Source organism: Pseudomyrmex gracilis, unplaced genomic scaffold (genome assembly GCF_002006095.1).
Source record: "Pseudomyrmex gracilis isolate BER0280 unplaced genomic scaffold, ASM200609v1 scaffold_6, whole genome shotgun sequence".
In the NCBI taxonomy this organism is placed as follows: Eukaryota; Metazoa; Arthropoda; class Insecta; order Hymenoptera; family Formicidae; genus Pseudomyrmex; species Pseudomyrmex gracilis.
Window position 1 is genome coordinate 284486 of NW_018020590.1, and position 21065 is coordinate 305550.

At 48.2% G+C, this 21065-nt stretch overlaps 1 protein-coding gene across 6 annotated transcripts in view; it reads left to right on the top strand.

The window, feature by feature from the left end:
* LOC109858709 (protein groucho-1-like) overlaps positions 1–21065 on the top strand; it is a 74658-nt gene that overhangs the window by 34682 nt on the left and 18911 nt on the right. For 5 of the 6 annotated variants that reach the window (XM_020436237.1, XM_020436229.1, XM_020436255.1 and 2 more), the window contains 3 exons: positions 10314–10451; positions 14710–14986; positions 18861–18886. In XM_020436237.1, the coding sequence (XP_020291826.1) occupies positions 10314–10451; positions 14710–14986; positions 18861–18886 (441 nt within the window). The remainder of the gene's footprint in view (positions 1–10313; positions 10452–14709; positions 14987–18860; positions 18887–21065) is intronic. The other variant, XM_020436246.1, reaches the window with a different exon arrangement.

Here is a 21065-nt window from a genome sequence, read left to right on the forward strand (position 1 = left end):
TCCGCCGACAGTACACACGTTCACGTACATGGTACGTGCGCGCATACCACACACGCGCGCGCGCGCGCGTACACGGTCAGTGAAGTGTGCTTTCAACTCAGGAATCCGCCATATCGGCGGGGTTCTATAGTAGGTTCCGATAGGTGTATGTGTGTGTGTGTACATATATATATATATATATATGTCTCTTCATGCTCGCGATCTCTCAACACGATAAGTTCTTTCAACCGGTACCCGCGGCTCCGATCCTTTCTCTCGTTTTCCTTCGCGCACAAATATACGCACTTCTATCGCTCTCACGGAGGATTGTCGAAGATGAACGTCGCGATCCGAAGATGGTTTTATCCGTAGCAAATGGTCTTCGCGTCCGTATCCTTTCTTCCTTTCGATCGGGAATCGCTGAGTTACAACATATCCGCGGATTGACACGAGCTATGAAGTCAAGTTAATTTTGTTTGATTTATATTGTGCGGAAGAGATCAAATCCAAGTTTTTTATATCAATCGCAGAGTATTTGTTTTTCTGCCTTTGACACGTGTAACATTTAACCAGCGCGCTGTAAACTTGTGATGTACATGTAAAATAAAATTCGGACGAGAATTCGTTACATTATTTGATCTCGCACGCGAGATCAAATCTGAATTTTATCTTAATACAAGAAATGTGAAGCACCCGCTATCAACCGTATAAAAAAGTTGTATGTCGTTTCTTCCTTCTTCCTTCCTTTGCTGATATCAGATTCGAGGTTCTCGAGGATGCGCTTAATTCGCGCGCGTCTCCAAACGAGCACTTAAACTTCTCGCAATAAAACCCGGGGAGAGAATATAGCCGGCGCGGTCATTAACTCGAAGGTTTACCTTGAGGGAAGAAAAAGAGACGGGGTTCGTGTCTTTACGCCTGATAAACACTGCTAAATGTGATGTAATGTTTCTATCTCATTGTTACGTTTCAACCGGACGCGTCTTTCTCATTTGCGCATCGAAGAACGAAACTTATTGTTATGTTCTCTCTCTCTCTCTCGTTTACGTAAACTGTAGAGGAATTAAACATGTGTCCAGTAGTTAGTTTATGTGCCAGTAGTCCCGATATCGTTTCGTGAGAGTTAAACCAAAGTTGCCTGAATGCAGGCGAGATAAGGAGTTGCGGCTATGTTATAGTTCGAACAAAAGGAGCGCGCGGTTCCCCTGCGCGCATCTAATTTGCGCCTGAGGGTGTAAGATCGGCGATATTCGTACTTCCGTGACGCTTCGTGGGGTTGTATTTACGTGTTTGCCCCGTGTGGGGCGAGAGGAAGCGACAGCCTTCGAACCTTTTCCCCTTAGTCGGTTTTATGCAGCTCCGAGCTCCGGCACTTTTATCGACGCCAGGGCGTTAGCGTTATGCCAGCTATCAACAAGAGGGTAGAACGACGAACACTCTCGAGTCCTCTCGTGCTAGGGGTGTCGTTAAGAGACCACTCCCTTTGCCCGCGCTTCACTATTACTTTATATCGCCGTCGAACCTCATCCTTCGCCTTTCCCTCTGATGGCGCTCGTTCTCTCGACAAGGTGCGGGAATTGAGGAAAAAAAGAAACTGACAAAATATCGTTAACTCCGATTTTCAAAACGGAAACCGCGAAAATTATCTCGCAAAGAAGAACCGATTGGAAAGCGAAGGCTCTCATCTGCGAGCTAGTAATATAAAACGATGTTGCGTTGGATTTTATTTCATTGAAATAAAATATATACAAAAATCATATAAAATAATATAAAAATATATAAAATAAAAAAAAATTCATGATATAATATCGATTGTATTATCATTAACATCCATTTCAATTATTGGACTTCAATTCTTTGGAGCGACTTTTACTTCGTCTTTCGATTATTATCTTGTGAAGTTTCACCGCTGTTGCAAAAAAAAAAAAAACGCAGAAATTTCTTCTGAATGCATTTAGCGGGTTTTACTGCTTTCCTGATTTCATTGTTTGAATTTCGAATTTATCTGCTCGGTAAAATACACAATGTGCTTTATATCCCAATGTAATTTATTCATTTACCTTCGCGATGTTTACGACGTGGTGGCGCGCGTTAAACCGCGCGATTCTGATATCTCTCGTAACGCAGAAAGAGATTCGGAGAGAGAGGGAGCGAGCGAGAGCGAGGTGAAGCATAAAGGAAACTCTGGCGCGGTTAATCGCCGTATCATATGACTGAGTAATTGAGTCTGCGAATTGCCGGAGGCAGGTTCCACCGCTCCGCTCGGTCTTCATCTCGCAATTAGCGTTAAGTTAATTGTACTTCCTCTGCGCGCGAGCTAACCCCATGGACGGTTGGCGGAGGTAAAGACGAAGGGGAGGGAAGGAGGAAGGAAGGAAGGTAGGTAGGTAGGTAGGTAGGTAGGTAGGAAGGTCTTGTTTTCCTCGGTATTCACCGGTGCTGGGAGAATTACGAGGGTTGCCCGGCGACGATAATTTTCTTGGTGTTTCGGTGGGTGTGCCGGGGGCGGTCGTAAAGTCGAGTCGGCAAAGCGGATTGCCGTTGTCGTCGTCGTCTTCGTCCTCGAGTAGTAGTTGTAGTTGTCGTTGACGACGCCGTCGTGAATGCGTCCGAGGCCCGAGGCGACCGAGCGTCACGGTAGAGAAGTGTCAAGACACTGGCTGCGGTGGAATGAGGCCGAGAGAAGGAGAACGAGAACGGGGGTACGAGAGGAAGGGTGGGAAACTCTTAACGAGGCGTCTTAACGGCGGCCGCAGGGTAGGGCGACCCCGCTCGCTGCCACGGCACTAATTTGCTCGCTTTGCGCCGCGCGATGGATGTCATTCAGTCCTCCTCTTCCTCCTCCTCGACATCTCGGCGTTGATTACCGCAGTCGCGTTTACGTTCGAGACAAGTGACAAGAAGGAGAGACGGTTATATGCGACCGTAAATAAAATTAGATTAATATTCGATTTCAATTATAGCGCGCGATCTCTCGCGCGCGTGCGTATCTTGGGAGACTAAACGCGTGTCAATCGCGAGAATCGAGAATTGATTGACGATGTCAAGAGTTCACTCGAAGACGCAAATCGATAGTCGAACGGACGAAAATAACGGTGTCTCATTTGAAACTCGCCCGTGTATGGATAATAGCGAATCACTGTGTACACATCGAGATTTCGAACTCGAAAGGGTGAAGCGAACAGGAGGGAGGTCAGCCTCGGCGGCTGTTCCGTTAATGTTTAGCGCAATCAGCGATAATGGCGGTCTATGGCGCGTTTAATCAAGGCAGTAGCCCGTTGCGGCTTGCGGTTCGAAAGCGGACTGCCCCTCGGCAGGGTGTAAAGGAAAGGGTCAGCGGCGCCCGGAAGGTGAGAGAGAGAGAGAGACAGAGAAAGTAATAGTAGTGGAGTAGAGATGGGACATATCAGGTGGGCTTAGCGGTCTCTGCCAGCTCCGCATCGCTTCGGCCAGAGAGTGACCACCGTATATACGTGCACAGAGCCACATGAATACGTTGCTGCGGTCGGGATTATCAACTACGTCTCGCTTTCTCTCTCTCTGTCTCTCTCGCGGCTTTTCTCCGCGCGCTCGGAGATTCGCCGCGCATCACGAACGCTTAGATGTATGATGTTACTGCACAGACTCGATATTAAACAGTACATCTCGCTTATCGACTATTGATGAGCTGTTCGTACGTAGGATTCTCGATGACACAATCGCGATCAAAGATCATGTGTTTCCTGACGGCGCAATTGCACCGCTCGATAAACAGATACGCTCTCTGCCCGAGACGCGGTTATCTCTCTTTCTCTTGCGACCACCCGTTAAGTAGTAGACTCTCTCGCAGCATCCTTCTAACAGCTCGGTCGTACATCCCTCTTAATAGCCGGAGTCAAGGTTCACTGCTGTTATTGGCTCGGCTACCGACATTATCGCGGCCGCGCTCTCTTCCTCTCTCTCTCTGTGCGCGCGCGCGCGCGCGTAGGGGAGGAGGATAGGTGTTCTGATCGTTTAATATCCTAAGTGCCGCTAATTTGCCGGCCGTAACCCACTGACACTCACGCTGATCGATCGCTCTGCCATACCGCCCGGGTCGTTTACCACTAATTTCATCCCGCGCGTGGAAAGAGGAGCGAGAACCGCGAAAAGTCAGATAATTAGATACACGCGGTAAAGAGATTTTCTCCGGTTTGCGCGCGCGTATCCGCCGCTAGTTCTTTTTTTTTTTTTTTTTTTTAATGATACTTTTTTTGTGCTCTCGGTAAATATTAATTTTAACGCGCGTGGTGAAGATAAAGAGTGACGATGAGTGTTTTATTCACGAGTCGAAAAATTTTCTTCTCTTTAATAAGTGATTGGCAACAACTCCGGTCCACCCGGTAGATTTCCCGTATCGCGCAGAAGATCAGGACTCTCTCCTGGAGAGGAGAAGAAGGATGGATGGGAAGCTCGAGTGCTGAGACAGCACTCCGACGTTCAAACATCCAAACATCTCGATCTTTCGGGGTCGGGCCGTCTGTGTCGGGTCTCTCCGCCTCGCCAAGCTGCTGCTGCTGCTGCTGCTGCGACTGGAGTACCACTTATGCTTCTCTCCCCAGTGAGTCCCCCGTCCCTTTCTTCATTCCCCTTCTCCGTAGTCGGCCAGAGATCTCTAGCCAGAACCGGAGGTCCTTTTCGTCTCACCCCCTCGTTCTCTCTCTGTCTCTGGTATCCCGGCATTTCTAGCGCGACGATGTAGCTGGTGACGGGCAATACCGACTGCTAGTGGCAACAACGACTCCGAGGTCTCTCTCTTGGGCCACACAAATACAAATTCTCCTCGCACACACGCGTGTCGCGCCGACACACTCGCCGCGTTCACATACGGCTCATGTATATGTGTATATATATATATATATATATATATATATATTATATATATACACGAACACGAAACTGTGGATATTCTCCGAATTGCGGCCACTCCGCAGTCAACCCCCTCGTCCGTTCTCGTTGCGCGACCACGACGACCCCGAATTGATTGTAGCCTGTTTACCTTCGAACGTACAATGCTTTCTCTGTCTCCTCGACCCTCCTTTACGTTTCGTCGATTGCCCTCCGTCTTCCAAGATTGGCTCCGAGTTACACGGCGCCGAAAACCGTCTTTGTTCCAGAACTCTATATCGCGTGCATTTACGGTTTCCGTGCGATCCGACATGGTTTGTAAATTTCGATGGAAGAAAAAAAAAAAAAAAAAAAAAAACGAACTCGTGCCTGTACGAGCAAAATTAAAAGTTCGATTAAAACTGTATTAAATTTATAACACAGCACGAACGATTGTGTTATAGTACATTGTTAAAATACGATGAAAACCAGAAAATCGCGACGAGGCAATTGTCCTTCACCCCGTGGTGGTGCGACAATCACCGATACAAACTGGCCAACCAGTATGTTTCGTGTATCATCGTCATTCGTATCATCGATTCGTTCGTTCCCGATAACCCGTTTAACGGCGATTCGAGTTATTCGAGCCGACGAGTCGGCCATTTTGCGCTCTCTCTCTCTCTCTCTCTGTTTCTGTTTTTTTTTGTTAGTGAACGAAATGACGGACATGCTCGTGCATTCGTGTCGCGGCGACGTCGAGAGAGACACGCATAAAATTTCATCGCGGTCTCCCAGGCGCGTTCACCGCGGAAAATTAACCGGATGAAAATGGCGAGCTTCAATATTTATACGAGCAATTTCAGGTGTTGCCGCTGCCCGGCTTGCGGTCGTTCCGCGACGCGTTTCGCTCTGGGTGTTCGCTCGCGCGTTGCTCATCTCCCGAATAAATCTGGTGCACGCGTTATTCGTCACGCGCGATACAACGCGTTTCGCTATACTGGAAACAAAAGCAACGAACCTATTTTTCCTCTCTCTCTCTGTCTGTCTCTCTCTCGCGCGCGCGCGCGCGCGAACACCGCGATGCGCATTTCATCTAATCTAATCGATCTCGAAACGGTTTTAAATGTTTTTGTTTTGTTTTTTTTTGTTTTATTTTTATTTTTTTTTCAAAGAGCGATCGTATATACGATATTACAGATAAAGCGACGAGACATTCTTTTCCTTTCTCTCTCACGTTTCTCTCCGTATCGAATTTCTGCTGTTACAGCGTTTGACCTATTTGTCAAGCGTCGTGCACCCCGCTGTCGACAATACCGATGCGCGCAATAGATAGAACAAAAGACACGGCGCGCATTATCGATTCTTTTTCACCGGAGAAAGACACGCGGCGAGGAAGAGAAGAGCCACGTTGTGCGCGGACGTCGCGAATGTACTGTTTCATAGCGCGACGAAAATTAGCTAACGCGCGTCGCGGGACAGAAAATTGATTTAATCTAACTTACGGTACAACGGCACAACCCAACGGCAGACAATGAGCTTTCGGGGCTCGTCGTGCGCGCCTTAGCGACCACTCTGTTTCTGTCTCTGTCTCTCTCTCTATCTCTTCTGTCTGTCTCTCTCTCTTCTCTAATCCACCTATCCGTTCTCGCGCACGGTGGTCCAGCGTGTGTACACAGATGCGCGCGCGTACACACGGCTACATCCGGTGCTTCTCTCCGCAAGCCGCGGGATATTGCAATCACGCGGACGTTAGCCGGGCTTTACTCGGCCCTCCTCCCTCCCTCCCTTCTTCCCTCCGGAGTGCGAGCGAGCAGGACGAGCGAGAACCACCGTCGGTGGTGTGCGGGGGCTTACCAGAAACCAGGGAGTTAGCCGAACACGCCAGTTTATTTGCTCGCGCAGCATAATACCACCAAAGTCCGACGAGCAGCCGTTGGTTTACTCGTTAGCGCAAGTAACGGCTTCCGGTTCGGTCGGCAGAGGTTGGCGGCGAGCGTGGCTTTGTTGCCGCAAACTCTCTCAGTCTTTCCTCTCTCTCTCTCTCTTTTTCTCTTTCTTTTTTTCTCTCTCTTGGTTAATTTTCTCGTCTTTCCGTATTACTCAGAAAAAAAGAAAAACCTTCGATTAAACATTTTTTAACGTTATATGAGGTTGGTCGGAGGAATATGTGTGTGTGTGTGTGTAAGAGACGTGACGTGCGATAATAAATAAGAAGTCGCATCTTCTTCCAATGTATTATTTGGTGCATTGTATAAGCTTGCCGTAAGCTTGATTCGCAGGGAAGCCGGCGCGCGTCTCCCTCGCTTCTCTTCTCGCGAAGCAGCTTCGCGTATCGGATTATCGAGGCAGTATCGAAGGAGGACCCAGGGTGGTGAAAGAGCACATTCGGCTCACGTCACCGTTTTACAGGCGAGGAATTTTATCGACGGCACTCGAAGCCCCGACGCTTTGCATTTTCATGCCGCGAATGTTGCTGCCTGCTTTTAGACGTGCGCGTGCTATAGTGTTTATTTATATGTATGGGAAAGAAAGAGAGAGAGAGAGAGAAAGAAAGAAAGAAAGAGGAAGGACAACGTCTCGGGCAGAGTGCCTGATTCTCTGCGAGATGCACGCGTGTGTGCATGCGCGACACGATCACGATGTGTGTGTGTGTGTGTGTGCGTGCGTGCGGCGCCTCGTGTGTGGCTGTACGTAAGCGGAAAGAGGAAATGCGGCACTTCGCGAGAGCTCCTTGCGGTTTTCGCGATATTACGGGAGCATCTGTGTCTTCCGTTCGCGGGCACGTACATACAATTTTCCCCCTCGTAATGGCAGGAAAGAACGCAGATGTGGAAAAAGGAAATATCGCGCTCTCGCTCGCCAAGATTCCGGAAGTTTGCCGTAACCTTTCCCCGGTGTGTGTGCAAAGAGCACGACATCGCGATTAACTCTGGATTCGTGCTGAAATCACCGTGTATGCTCCGAGTGTTCCGATAGCGAATATACGCCGTCGTGCGAGTGCCCATTACATAGAGAAAAAAAAAGCTTATTTGCGCGAGGAACCGCGCGGCTCTGGGAACGCGCGGCGATCTTCGTCGGTTCCCAATTTGGCACACGGGAGAGAAAAATTCATTCTCTCTCCGGACACCACACCTAGATTTTTTTCATCTCGTTCTCCCGCGCAAAATCCAGGACAGCGAGAACACCGCGACCAAAACTTGGTTTCTCATTTCTCTGCTTTTGCCATTCTTCTGTCTTCCATTCTCTTCTTCTCTGTCTGTCTTTCTCTCTTTCGCGTGAGCGAGAGAGGAAGGGAGAGAGAATAGTAATGGAGCATCCGGGGCCATTCATTATTTTCTTGGTTACCTCTCACCCGGGGAAAACTTCTTGGCAACGCAATTACGTCTGCAACGGGCTCCACCCTCGTCGTCGTCGTCGTGCCTTCCTCCCTGTAACCGCCACCATTTCTCGCCCACAATGTCCTCTCTCGTTTCCTTCCTCTTTCTCTCTCTCTCTCTGTATGTCTGTCCTCTACCGCTCGCTCGAAATCTTCTAATTCTGGTTACTGCCGCAAAGTGCCGTATAGTGTACCGAGTAGACGGAACTTTACCGCATGTTACAAAACACATTCCGCGTATTATCCTTAGATACGAATAGCTCGACTACACCGCGATAAGATGAGCTCTAGGTAAGATGTTTAAATGTCATCAACTTTATTACAAATTTAGAGCGTCAATATCGTAATGTTTCGCAGCAAAGAAAACTAAAATTGCACGACACTTTTATTCAACAAATATTAAAGTGAATATTTGAACAAAATGTGTTTTAATTTGCTTGAAAGCTCGCGTAAGTAAATAAAGTGGTTTTTTTTTTTTTTTTTATTACTTGATATTTTTTGACACAGAAAAAACGCTGTTTCAAAGCTCGATATTCCGCGAAGTTATATGCGTTTTTGCATAACACGTCTCACGAATAGCACGACTTGTGTTTTCTCGTACGTTATAATTAGCGGCTTAATAACCGGCACTTGGAGGGCGCGACGAGTAATTAAAATAAGCTCCTCCCTCTCTCCCCTCCGTCCACTCTTCTTCTCTCTTTCCTCTTTCTCTTTATCCGCTCGTTCGCCGAGATGTGCTCGAGGGAGGGAAACTTGCCAAGAATTTCAGTGGCCTGGCGATATTTCAATTAGCATCCGAGGCTCGTTTAAAGCGGCGAGCGAGAAAACGCGGCGTTGACGGAAGCTTATATATCAGCCGCGAAACTCGTCGGGCTCACCACTTTTTCGAGACGTTCTCATGAATCATTGGCTGGGGAGAGGTTAAACGGAGCGCGTACAAATCGGTGGTTTGTTTTTTTATGTCACGGCGAATCGACGGGATTTTCACGCTCTCTCTCTCTCTCTCTCTCGCGCGCGCGCGCGCGCTAAATTCTGCGACGCGACGCGACGAAGGGAAACGAGCGCCCGGAGGTGCCGCTTTGTCGAAGCAATTAAGTGATTTCATTTTCTCGACGAAAGCGTCGAAAATGTTGCGCGCTCCTGCTTCTCCGTTGCGCCGCCTGTTGATTCCGCGATAATTAAATGGAGTTCCGTGCTGTGATGTTGTGCGCGCCGTGCGAATTATTATACCGAGTTATCCGGCTTATATAGCATGCGCGCGCGCACGGATCCGGTGTGCGATTACATAATAGTACTTTTCCACGCACGGGTATAGTAAAATTTATGGTAAATCGGAGAAGCAAATCAGAACATTGTACCCAGATAATGCGCCGAGATGGGTTATCGAATATACCGAATTACGCTCGTGCTCTAAAATTAACTTTGTTATAGAAAAAAAAAAAAAGCCAGAACTCTTGAAGTGAGAATCAAAAATCAGACCGTCTACCTCGTTCGAAGCGATTGTTCGAGCGGCCAGAATTATATTGGTTCTATTCGTCAGATAAATCAAACACGAAGATAAAGCCAAAATTCTCTCTCAGTCGTGTATTTGTGAATATATACGATATTCGTGATTCTCCACGAAATGTAATACGCGCCGGTTTAACGCGATGCCTACGCCACTGGGGCAATCTTGCCTGGATTTAATTTAATTCCCGGCAGTCTCTTTCAGCCGGAGGGCGTCGTAAACACCCTCGGTCGGTTATGCCGCACCTGCATCTTTACTCGTTTCCTTGGCGAGGGCGCGTTAAGCTGGCCCATACCTTTCTTAACGACCCGGAACAAGCTGCTCAGACGGCTCGTCTAGGTCGTAACAGATCGAACACATTTTTCATTGCACTGTGAAGCTTGTCGAAAAAAAAATAGAAAAACTCTGGATATTCACGAAAGTGTTCTCTTTACCGCTTTTTTTTTTTTTTTGTTACTTCTTGCGTTATTTTCTGTTACACTGAACAATCTAATGGAGCAAAGAGAAAGATGCGTAATACATAATTGACGCGCAAGTTTTAAGAAATAAGATTTTTTTTTTAATAATAATTCGCGATATTAACCACAATTATGAATTTGTTTGCAGACGGAGATAGCGAAGAGGTTGAACGCTATTATCGCACAAATCCTACCGTTTCTCTCGCAAGAGCATCAACAGCAGGTCGCCTCGGCAGTCGACAGAGCAAAACAAGTGACCATGACCGAGCTGAACGCTATCATCGGGGTAAGTGCACATCAATGATATCGTCCGTTACAAAAGACAAAGGAGCTTTCGCCGTCGGTATCGAATCACGGCGTTTACGACATACCTTTGGCCGAATCGCGCCGGCGTGGCGGACGAAGGGGGGGGGAGGGAGGAGGATTTCGATTCCGCGTGTATTTCAACGTGAAAAGCATTCGCGACGAGCGGGGAGAACCCTTGCGGCAAGGAGGGAGAGGGGAAGGATACAGACCACGCTGGAAGCCGATGCACGTCCGAGGAATCCAAAAGCGGACGGGACGGATACGATCCTGGCGAATCCCGAATCCTCCTCAATATTGCTCGAGCACTCAATTTCCTCCCTATTAAGCCACCGGTTTCTCCACCTCCTTTCCTCCCTCCTTGACTCCGATCTCTCGCTCTTCACCCTTATCCACCGCCGCATCTTCCCTCGCTGTCTGTATAGCCGTCTTTCTCTCTCTCTCTCTCTCTCTCTCCGTCTGAATCTTATCCCGATCTTCTCGTCCGGTTTCCCAAGCTGCCGAGGGTAGGTTATAGTGTTACTGTGTGCACGAGCGCCGACTAATCAGCATTCCAGCCACCCCTGGGTTTCCGACCCCCGCCCGGCGCGGCTCACGGAGAAACTTCTCCGCGGATCCACGACGCTGTCGGGAATACGTGCGGCAAATCCTTAGCAGGATTCCGAGGGTACCGCGCCCGCTCCCCCGGTCTGCGCGCTCTCTCTTCTCTTAAATCCCGTCAGCTACGCTGGAAGATGGATCGAAATCGCCACTCGTACACGCGGGTAGTTTTACCGTGAATAGATAAGTCGAGGAAAATCGTTTCGCGAGTTATTTCGCGTCACAACTATATCTCCACGATGTTAGATAGTTTTCTTTCTCCTCCTTCTTCCTCCTTCTTCTCGGAGAAACTGCTCTTTTATAACAGCTATTCGAAAATTGTTACCATAAACTTTTATTTTAAGTCTTTGGACACGCTAGCGAATAGACATCGCGACTCTAAAGAACTTAAATCACGAATACGATCTAACAACATATGTAGAGGCAACCTAACTTACACACTTTGAAAACTTGTAAATTATACGGTTCTACGTGGAAAAGTATTATATAAAAAAAAAAGTATAGTATAGTAGTTACACGATTTCAAGGAGGTTGTTACATTAATGTGTATACGTTTTTTTTTTTATAAGTGAAGACGTTTCAAAGGTCAACTTCGTGATTTAAAAAATAAAATATCATATTTTTTATGTGACATATAGAAAGTATGTTTGATTCTGCGTAAAAATGTATCGCCACTATTTATTGACCCAAAGATGTACACAAGTTAGGTGTCTCTATCCTGTATATAGATACACCTGAGCAATGCGGTTAAAGCTCGGATACATGTTGCAATATTTGACAGACCGATGGATGCAACAGGATCGGGTGTAATTGAAGGAGGAATGCTCGAATTTACTTCTCCGGTTTTATACTGCAAAATAAGTTTTGCGGCACGTGACACTTTTTTTGCGACGCGCTCACACACACACACACACACAAATGCACCTGTGAATCTTCTTGCGGCGTCTCCCTCGTCGCTAAAGACGCTTACCAAGTGTCAACGATACGCAATATAAGAAGGTTAAGACGATCCCTCTCCTTCAGATCCTCGACTGTAACTGCACGTCTAGTCGAGTCAGCAAGTGGCGTCGGCGACGACGACGATGACGATGAAAACTGCTGAGAACGGGGTGCTGCCGATGCAGGTGCCACGAGAGAAGGACGTTCGCACGAAGATTAAGACGCAGCGACATCGTATCTGGAAATAAAAGCGACGCGCAATCACGGCGTTTTTAAATTGTATAGAAATCTGACACTTCCGGTTTCGCGAGGTCTTTCTCGAGTTCAATCAGCAGAACACATGAATTAAAAAAAAAAAAAAAAAATAATAATAATAATAATGAGCAGAAATAAGTCGTGTGTGTGCGTTTAATTCTTTCTAACGCGATGCTTGTTCGCTTGTTAGCGCGAGCTCGAAGAACGAAATTCGCACCTTCGAGCCACCTCCGCTCGTATAATTGGTCCGCGTCGCGAGTCAAAGCCGCGCCGCCGTTTCTCGTTGTTCGCATTTCTACGGTAATATTACGAGGAATCTCGGCGCGAGAGACGAGAGGGTGGTTTCCTGACTCGGATAAGAGGGTAACATCGCGTGGAAGTTGAATCCGTGAGGATAGCAGCTCCGGGTCAGGATTATTATCGCTATCAAGAGTGGAAACTCGGAAACGTTTCCTAGGGGCTTCCGACTTCCTCGAATCTCCGGCAACATTTCGCAGATGGCTTTGTGAACCGTAGGACCGTCTCTTGTCTTTCTCTCGTCTTATTCAGTCTCTCTCTCTCTCTCTCTCTCTTTCATTCTCACTCTCTTTCCATCTCTATCCCTCTTTCTCTCAGAAGACTTGAATCTCTCTCTCTCTCTCTCTCTCTCTCTCTCTACATAGACACACAGCGTGGCGCGGCACACGTTTATATATACGTTCCTCTGTTTGTATGTTTTGCGGGTGGCTCTGTTCAGACAGTCGACGCTCGACGCGAGGTTATTATATCGTTAAGCCATTTAATTATCTCGGCAAACTACTCCCCGGAATATTCGCTCCGGCCTGCCTTAACGAGTGTACATGGTTACAGGCAGCGGGTGTGGGTGTAGTACACTCACCCTCTTCTTCCGCTCTCGCCGCCTGTGCGAACGCGCGCGCGGTATCCTCTTCTCGCAGCAGAGCGCGCCCTCCTTACACCCTCTTCTCTCATCTCTCACCTCGCCTCGCCTCCTAGCGTGATCCACGAACCGTTAAAACGGCGCTGAACAGGTTCACAATTTGTCTGGCGGCTTGGTCCAACTAACGAGGAAACTACGGGGCGAGATACGCTTAAGATTTCCGCGAAACTTTTCGCTCGCTCACTCGCTCGCATATATAACTCTTTCCACTTGTTTCGCAGCCTTAGATTTACTCGAGCGAGGTCGGACGCGGAGGTTACTCAAACTTGCCTTGGAGTTTACTCGGCAATTTGTATGCTTTGCTAATGGAAAGTTGCCTCCGTTGACTGTAACGAAGTGTATTTTCGCGTAACGGCGGCAGCGGCTGGCGGCGGCGACGGCGGTGGCGCGCAGGGGCTAGCGCGCGCAGAGAAGAGAGAATTCACAAAGAGGGGAAGAGAGAGAGAGAGAGAGAGAGAGAAAGGGAAGAAGCAGGGAAAAACGCGCGATCGTGACCGGAATTAAGCGGAGCGATTTTTCCAACGAATTATCGTTGCGTTGCTTTTTTTCGCTCTCTCGCTGTTTCCCTGTCTCCTCTCGCGGGAACGAAATTGTTTGATCAATTATGATGGGTAAAAAGAGAGCCCGAGAGTGTGGAACAAAGAGAAAAAGGGAGAGAGAGAGAGAGAGAGAGAGGCGCGCCGTGCCGTGCTTTTAAATCCGCGCGCGAGCAAGCGCGATTTTATTTGCTTATGCATTTGTCCGCGCTGGAAACGTGAGTTCACGTTCGGCAAACAGACTCTCCTAACGAAGCTGCGGCAGCGTACACACCGCACACCGCCGCGCGCTAAACCGATAGCCCGTAAAAATCATTTCCGAACTTCTATATCGGATGCGGATCTCTCTTTTTCGCCCTTTCTCTCTCGTTCTCGCTCGCCGCGCGCGGCACATCTATTGCGGCTACCGCGATAATATCGACGCGCTATTAAAGTTTTCTCCTCTTCCTCGCGCGTCCCCGCGCGCCCCAATACCGTTCAATTCCAATCTGCCGCGCGCTTTTAGCGATGATCGCTTCGATTCCCCCGCACATCGCGTTTTTTCACGTCTCGCGGAATAATACCCGCTCGCTTTTATCTGGTAATTACGGCGGAAATACTCGAGAGGCTCCGTTACGCGCACTCGAGCTCGTTAATTGCCTCGCCACTTACTTAATCTAATCTTCAGAACTTATTGAGATCCTGCAGATACGTTCGTGTCAGCATATTCTATCGGTTTATACATACACGTGTGTATATACACACACTCATATATATTATATTATATATATACTCACATACATATATTATCTATAAAATATACATATCGCGTACGTGGAAACACGTAATCTAATTCCGCGCGATGCTTCACATGAACTGAGCGAACGCAGCGGCGCGATAGCGATATCTCGATAACGATCGTGGGTCGCGTTATCGCGCAAACAATGTTACTGATATTATTGATGACATATATTTTGTGCGTTGCATTTTTACAGCAGCAAAGGCCCGATCTGCCGAGGATTCTACAGCAGATGCACGCCCAGCAATTACCACCAGGCGCGGCAATGGGACCACATCCGGGCATACCCGGACTGCCTGGACTGGGTCCGGGTGCGGGTATACCGGTCCCCACCTCGGCGTCCGCGCTCCTTGGCTTGGGTTTGCCACCGGGAGCGACCGCCACCCCCGGTGGCACAGCCGCTCATCCACTGTCAATGCTCACGAAACCGGACCTTCATCGCGGTCAGCCTGACGATCTCAAACCCAACGGTGGTAAGTCCGCATGAATGCTTTTTTCTATCCGATTCGAGTTGTTTTTTGTTAAAGATGTTCTCGACACGCGTTGGACTGCCCAGCGAAGTTTTTATCATGTGGAAGTCGCGGTGGAATTTTTATTATTACAAATATCATATGCGCGCATTATAATAAAACAAAAAAATATTAAATTGTTGAATAGCGCATTTTGTATTTTACATATGAGTTATTAAAAATTTTTCTTCGTGTTTGTATTTGTTGCAAAAATATGTTTTTTGAACATTTGGTGGGGCCGGTCATCATCGATGACAGACATATCATCAAGGTCGCCAATGAAAAGACAAGCACCGCTGACATGATCGCTATATTTTCAGTCGACGAGTGTTTTCACAACGCGCAATATCGCTCGATACGCGCGAATCTCTCGTCAGCTGTCTTATAATAGAGAACACGCGATTCGTGGAACTCTATATAGCGGCGGACTCAATATCTCGACTGTCCGAGAGTGTGTTTATCGCGCGCACTTCTCCCGCTCGTAAATATTTCGCGCGCCGAACGGTCGGTTTAACCGTCTCTCGTTCGTGGAACGACCGCGCGCGCTCAGCTATATACGTCTCATGCTTCGCGTAACTCAGGGCTACCTGTTCAATCGCTTATCTCGGCTTCTGTGAGAATAAGCCCGGAAACCGATCCTCATGAGACGATATATACGTTTTGCGCGTTGTGTGCTCGTAATCTCATCAATGATTCAGCGAGATATGTACGCGCGTACGATGACGAACGTAATACAAACACGATTATAATCCATCGAAACTCGTCGGTCTAATGGACACACAGAAACCTTTTGGCGGGAGTGTTTTATCAGGAGAGAATGAGAAAGAGAGATTATTTGGAGAGTACGATCAGTGAGTTACTGAAATTAAGCGCCTCTTGGTGCTATTTTAAGCGCGGTCTGGAACGAACGAAGCCGGTGACGCAAACGACCGTGCTTAAGCCCGAGAGAAGCTCCTGAAACTCTCGATCTTGACCTCGAGAATCCTCTCGAGTTTTAGTCCTCGTCCTCTCTCTCGCTCTCTTTTATCTCCTCTTTCTCGTCCGTCTTTCTCGTTCGGCATGTCACGCAAGACCTTCGTGCTATTGGGCGGAGGAAAGGGAGAGAGGGTGACCCCCCACGTAGCGCTGACGAAGACGCACGCGGTGCTCCAGACTCTCTTCTCCTCTCCTCTCTCGCCTCGTTTCTCTTATCTTATTCTCGCGCCAGCTTCTCTCGTCCGATGTCTCTCGCTCGGCGTGTCTCTCGTTCCATCCACGACCGTCTCTCGAGAGAGCACTCAGAATCTCCTCTCGACACGAGTGTACTTCTACAACCCTTTCCCCCTTCTCCCTTTCCACCCGCCCTCCACGCTCGCCGCCCTTACTCGCTGTCTCTATTCCCCGATGGCCTCTACTCCTGACCCTGCCTATATCCTCTTCCCCGGCTCGTGGTGCTCTCATCTAACCGTGTTACCAAGTCCCGGATATATAACAGCCCCCGGCCAGTTTGCTCCGCGTTGTTTTGCGTTTTCCGATCGTCGTCGTTGTCGGGCGCGTTCTAATGAAATATCCGTTCGATCTTGGCGCAATCGCGCTTCTCTCTCTCTCTCTCTCTCTCTCGGAAGCATCCACAGTGCCTATGTATCGGAAATTTCATTTGCCCGAATTGTTTCGTGTTTACAGTACAAATATTCGATCGCGTAACATATGTTATTCCTAACTATATTGCACTTTCTGTAACTGGTGGATATTGTGCTTTCTGGTTTCTCTCTCTCTCTCTCTCTCTCCCTCTCTTATTTTTCTCGACGAAACGCGAAAATGTGTGCTCGCTTCGCTTGGAGCGCATAAAGCGTGAAAAAGCGCAGTCGAAAAGAACAGATCTGCAAAGCTAGACCGTGTGTGTTGTCAATGATCGCGGACTGGCTCTTTTGAAACGTTATTCCCGTGCGAACCAAGAGGGACGTGTCATCCCCAGCCAGGTCTCTTTCTGTGTTGTGACAACTGAAACTTCTTCCCTTCTTTCCGGAACATTGCCCAGAGCGAATTTTGTTTCTACTAGCGGCGCAACACGGCGCCCTGTTATCCGTTCCGTTGTCGTTTCCGCAGTTTCTCTTCTGTTGTTCTATTCCCCCCTTCTCTACGTGGTGGTTTTTCGCGTCTTGAAAACGACTTCATCTTCTTCGGACGGTATTCACCGCAATGTTTGCCATCGGATAAGCCGCGATGTAACGATTTCTTCTCGCTTTTCCGCCAGAACAAAAACTTGCCAACAACATTTTTCTCGAGTAATTTCTATGTGATCTCGATAGCAAGTCACTCTTTTCGTCCGATAATTTTCTAAATAACGAGCAAGCTGTGTCTTTTGTGTATTTTTTTTTTTTTTTTTTTTACGAGCTCGCCGTTTCAAAATGGGCAAGTAGGAATGTAAGCACGCGCGCGGAGTTCTTAAAACGGTCTCTCGGAAAATACTCTCGGACGACCTCTTTGCGCTTTTAGTAGAAAATTATGCGCGCTTTTCCGCGTCCGTTTACGACGAGCAGGAACAGTCGAGTGAAGGAGGAAAGAGTTTTCTTGTCGGATAGCAGGAAGGATAAAAGAGGGATGACGGGCATTAGCGAAATCTACACCGACATCGAAGAGGTGGCCACGTCTCGCTCTTGTTCTCCTCTCTCTCTCTCTCTTTCGAGGCTGCTCCGTTTTGCACGTGTCTACTCAATAACTCAACGCGGTCGTGTATCAGGGACTTAATCCTCTAAAACAATCGACTCTCGTCGACTCTTTTTCGCGGAATTTACGTTACGAAGTTATCGCGGATAACGCACGATTCGCGCGAGAACATTCTTCCGACCCAGTGCCGCTTCGCTCGACTATCATTTTCATCACTTGATGGGGCATAAAGACTGTAATAGCGCTCTCGTTTGGGATAATGCGAGAGAACATAGCCGACGATACTTCGAGAGCACGAATTAAGGTTTCATCGAGCGATGAAAATAGTCGCGTTTTATATCGCGCGACTTATTTTCAGAAATGTCGCGGGGATCACGCGACGTGCGTCAATAAAAAAAAAAAAAAATTATTTTATTTCCGCGATGCGCTTAATGCCGCGAGAGAAAAGAGAGGCAATTTACGACGAGCGACCCCCGCGGTGCGCGCGGAACATAAACGGTTCGTGTAATTCTTACTTCTTTGCGGCGGGACGGGAGAGAAAGAGGAAAAAGATATCGTTAAGATATTTCCTACGAGACCCCGAAGTGTACCGAGGGGCTCGAGAAGGAGAGAGGAGGAAGAAAGACTAGGGAAATCGAGCGAGAGCAAACTATGAACTCGGCTTCTTGAGGACAAAGCTTTTCCGTCTGGATTTTCTCCACTCCCTGTTCCAGCCGGCTTTTCTTTTTCTCGTTTGCCCTCCTCCTCCTTTCGTCGTCTCGGAAATCCTTGAGAAGTCTAGCTAGTCTCTCTCTCTCTCTTTCCCTCTTTCGCGCGCGCGCGCGTTCCTTCTTCCCTCGTTCCACCTCGTTTTCTCCTAGCCGTGGAAAAAGATTCCGTCGACATACCGCCGATTTTATTCGCTTCGACGCTGTAATAATAATGAAAAACATTCATATCGCTCGTTTTACCGGAGAGATACGGATCCCGTTGGAGGGATGACGTTTGAAACATGAACCTCTTCTTCCGAATAAAATCGCCCTTTTTCTTTTTCTCTCTTTCTCTCTCTCTCTCTCTCTCTTTCTCTCTCTCTCTCTCTCATTCCTCGTTGCGCAACAAAACACGTGTCATTCGCGATTTTAACGATATAAATTTATTATTACTTTTACACGCATATAACTCACGTAATATTGTTATTTAATCTTTGTTGCAGGTCTCAATCCAGCGGAGGAGAGGCATGTGAGTACATATTGCATTTAAACATCGGCTAATTCCTCGATATTTACATCAATACAAATAAGAGGAATAATAAAGAGCAGTCGTGTTTGTGTGTATATGTGTTTCGTCGGCTGTACCCAGCGGGCGCGTAAAATTTCACCTCATAAAGGATATTAGACGGACGCGCTTTTGAAACGCGCTATGTATTATTGGATGATAGCGGAGGTGGACGGAAACGGCGAGAGCGAAAGAGGGAATTAACGCGATACGCGCGACACAGCGCAGAGAATAAGAGAGGAAGAGCATATCCCGAGAGTGAGTGTATGTGGATGGAAGGCGGAGATGGCGACGAAGGAGGAGGAAACGCGGAATGGACGTAAAAGCCTGAACACCGGAACACAGGGCCGTAAAAAGCTCGTCGTCAAAAGCACTCCCTTCCGCTTTCATCGACCAACCCCCGGCCAGTTTTCTCTTTCTCCCTCTCGCTCTCTCCCTCTCTGTATCTCTGCATTTCTCTCTCCTTCTTCAATAACGTAAAGCGTCCGCTGGTTGCGGCGCGCGCGTTTATTAAAAGCGCTCCGGAGAGGAAAAAAGCCTCGAGAGGACTCGAGGGCACCGACGTTCGCGCTCTCCGCCGCGCCTCCCCAGGTCTCTCGAGTGTCCTGGCGAAATCGTTCCGTCGATCGATCGATCGCGCATCGAAAGAGTCCCTCTCTTTCTCCTTCTCCTCCCTCTCCGTCCACTTCTTTTTTTTTTGTTCCGGTATCGATGAATATCGATGAACGTAGTTAGCTCGGGCGTCGATTAAACGGTGCCGAGCGTCGTAACAGCGTTTCCGCATTAACCGATGCGATGCGGCGAGAACGAATGGGCGATTAAGCTTTCGCGCTCTCTCGTTGAAAAATTCGCACGAACCACTCGGTGGGAATCGCGAGAAACACCGTTTGATATTTGATTTCGCGAATATTTTCGCGCCCGGGCGGGTGAGCGCGACGATTTTTTGGTTATTGATCCCCTTTCGGCGGCCGGCGGTAAAATTTACTGCGGGTAGAGGCGAGCGAGGAAGCGAACGAATGAGCGAGCGAACAGACCGCCGAGTTGTAACTCGGTTCGATTGGCGATGGCGCCCGCGGCACGCTGCCAGCCCGATAATTAGCGCCCGTTTAATATGCACAATTATTACGGATTGATAATCGGGGCTGCGCGTCCATTACATCGGTATGGAGATAGATGGTAATAGGTTGCCATCGATATTAGCTCTCCTCTTTCGCTCATCCCCCACTTCTCTCTCTCTCTCTCTCTCTCTCACTCTTGCTCTCTCCCCCTTCTGACCGTGGCTCTTCTACCCCTCCGGCTCTTCCCTGTGAATTCTCTTCCGTTTATCTCCCCCTGTTCGCCGCCCCGAGTACCTTCCGCAGTTTCAAACTGCGACCCTGAGGGCTGTGAAATTGAAATATGAATGCTAATGGGGTTACTCGCCCCGACGTCGTGTGATATTACTGATCGTCGAGCAAGTAAGTCCTTTTACTTACCTTATTACATGGGGGTTTGCTCCGGCTCTCTTCCTGTATCTTCATTCACTTCACTTACGAACGATCGATCCCGCTCACGCCTCATTAATCTTCTTTCGGGAAATTTTTTTTTTTTTTCACTCAACGCGTTAATAATTTAAACGGCAATAACTTTTGAAGAACTACAACTACCACCCCGCCTTTCCTTCTCCCATTTCAAAGCTCTGCGTTCTTTATTCCGTCAAGACGTTTCATTGTGTATATACCGTATATTGATCGACAGTCCGATCTCGGCGTGAAGGCGTCTATCGTCTTCTTTTTAACGGAAAAGGGAGTTCCGAGCCATCGAACAAATTGACGCCGTACTTACCGAGTTCCGAGGAGCGAAGAATTACGTTTCCATCGATCCGCTTTCTCGCGTCACTTTGAATTTATACCTCCTCTCTCACTCCGCAGTCAGTGTGCGGGGAGAGAGAACAGGCTGCACGATAAAACTTCTATTCCGCTCGGCGGCTCGTTACCCAACTGCATTTTCATGTTCCTCCTCTCTTTCTTTCTCTCGTCTCCTTCATGCAATCCGATCTGCTGATTGGATCGATGAGGAAGAAACGGTTGCGAAAAAGGGGCAAACTGGCGTGAAAGAAGAAAAGAAAGAAAACAAAGAGAGAAAGAGAGAGAGAGAGAGAGAG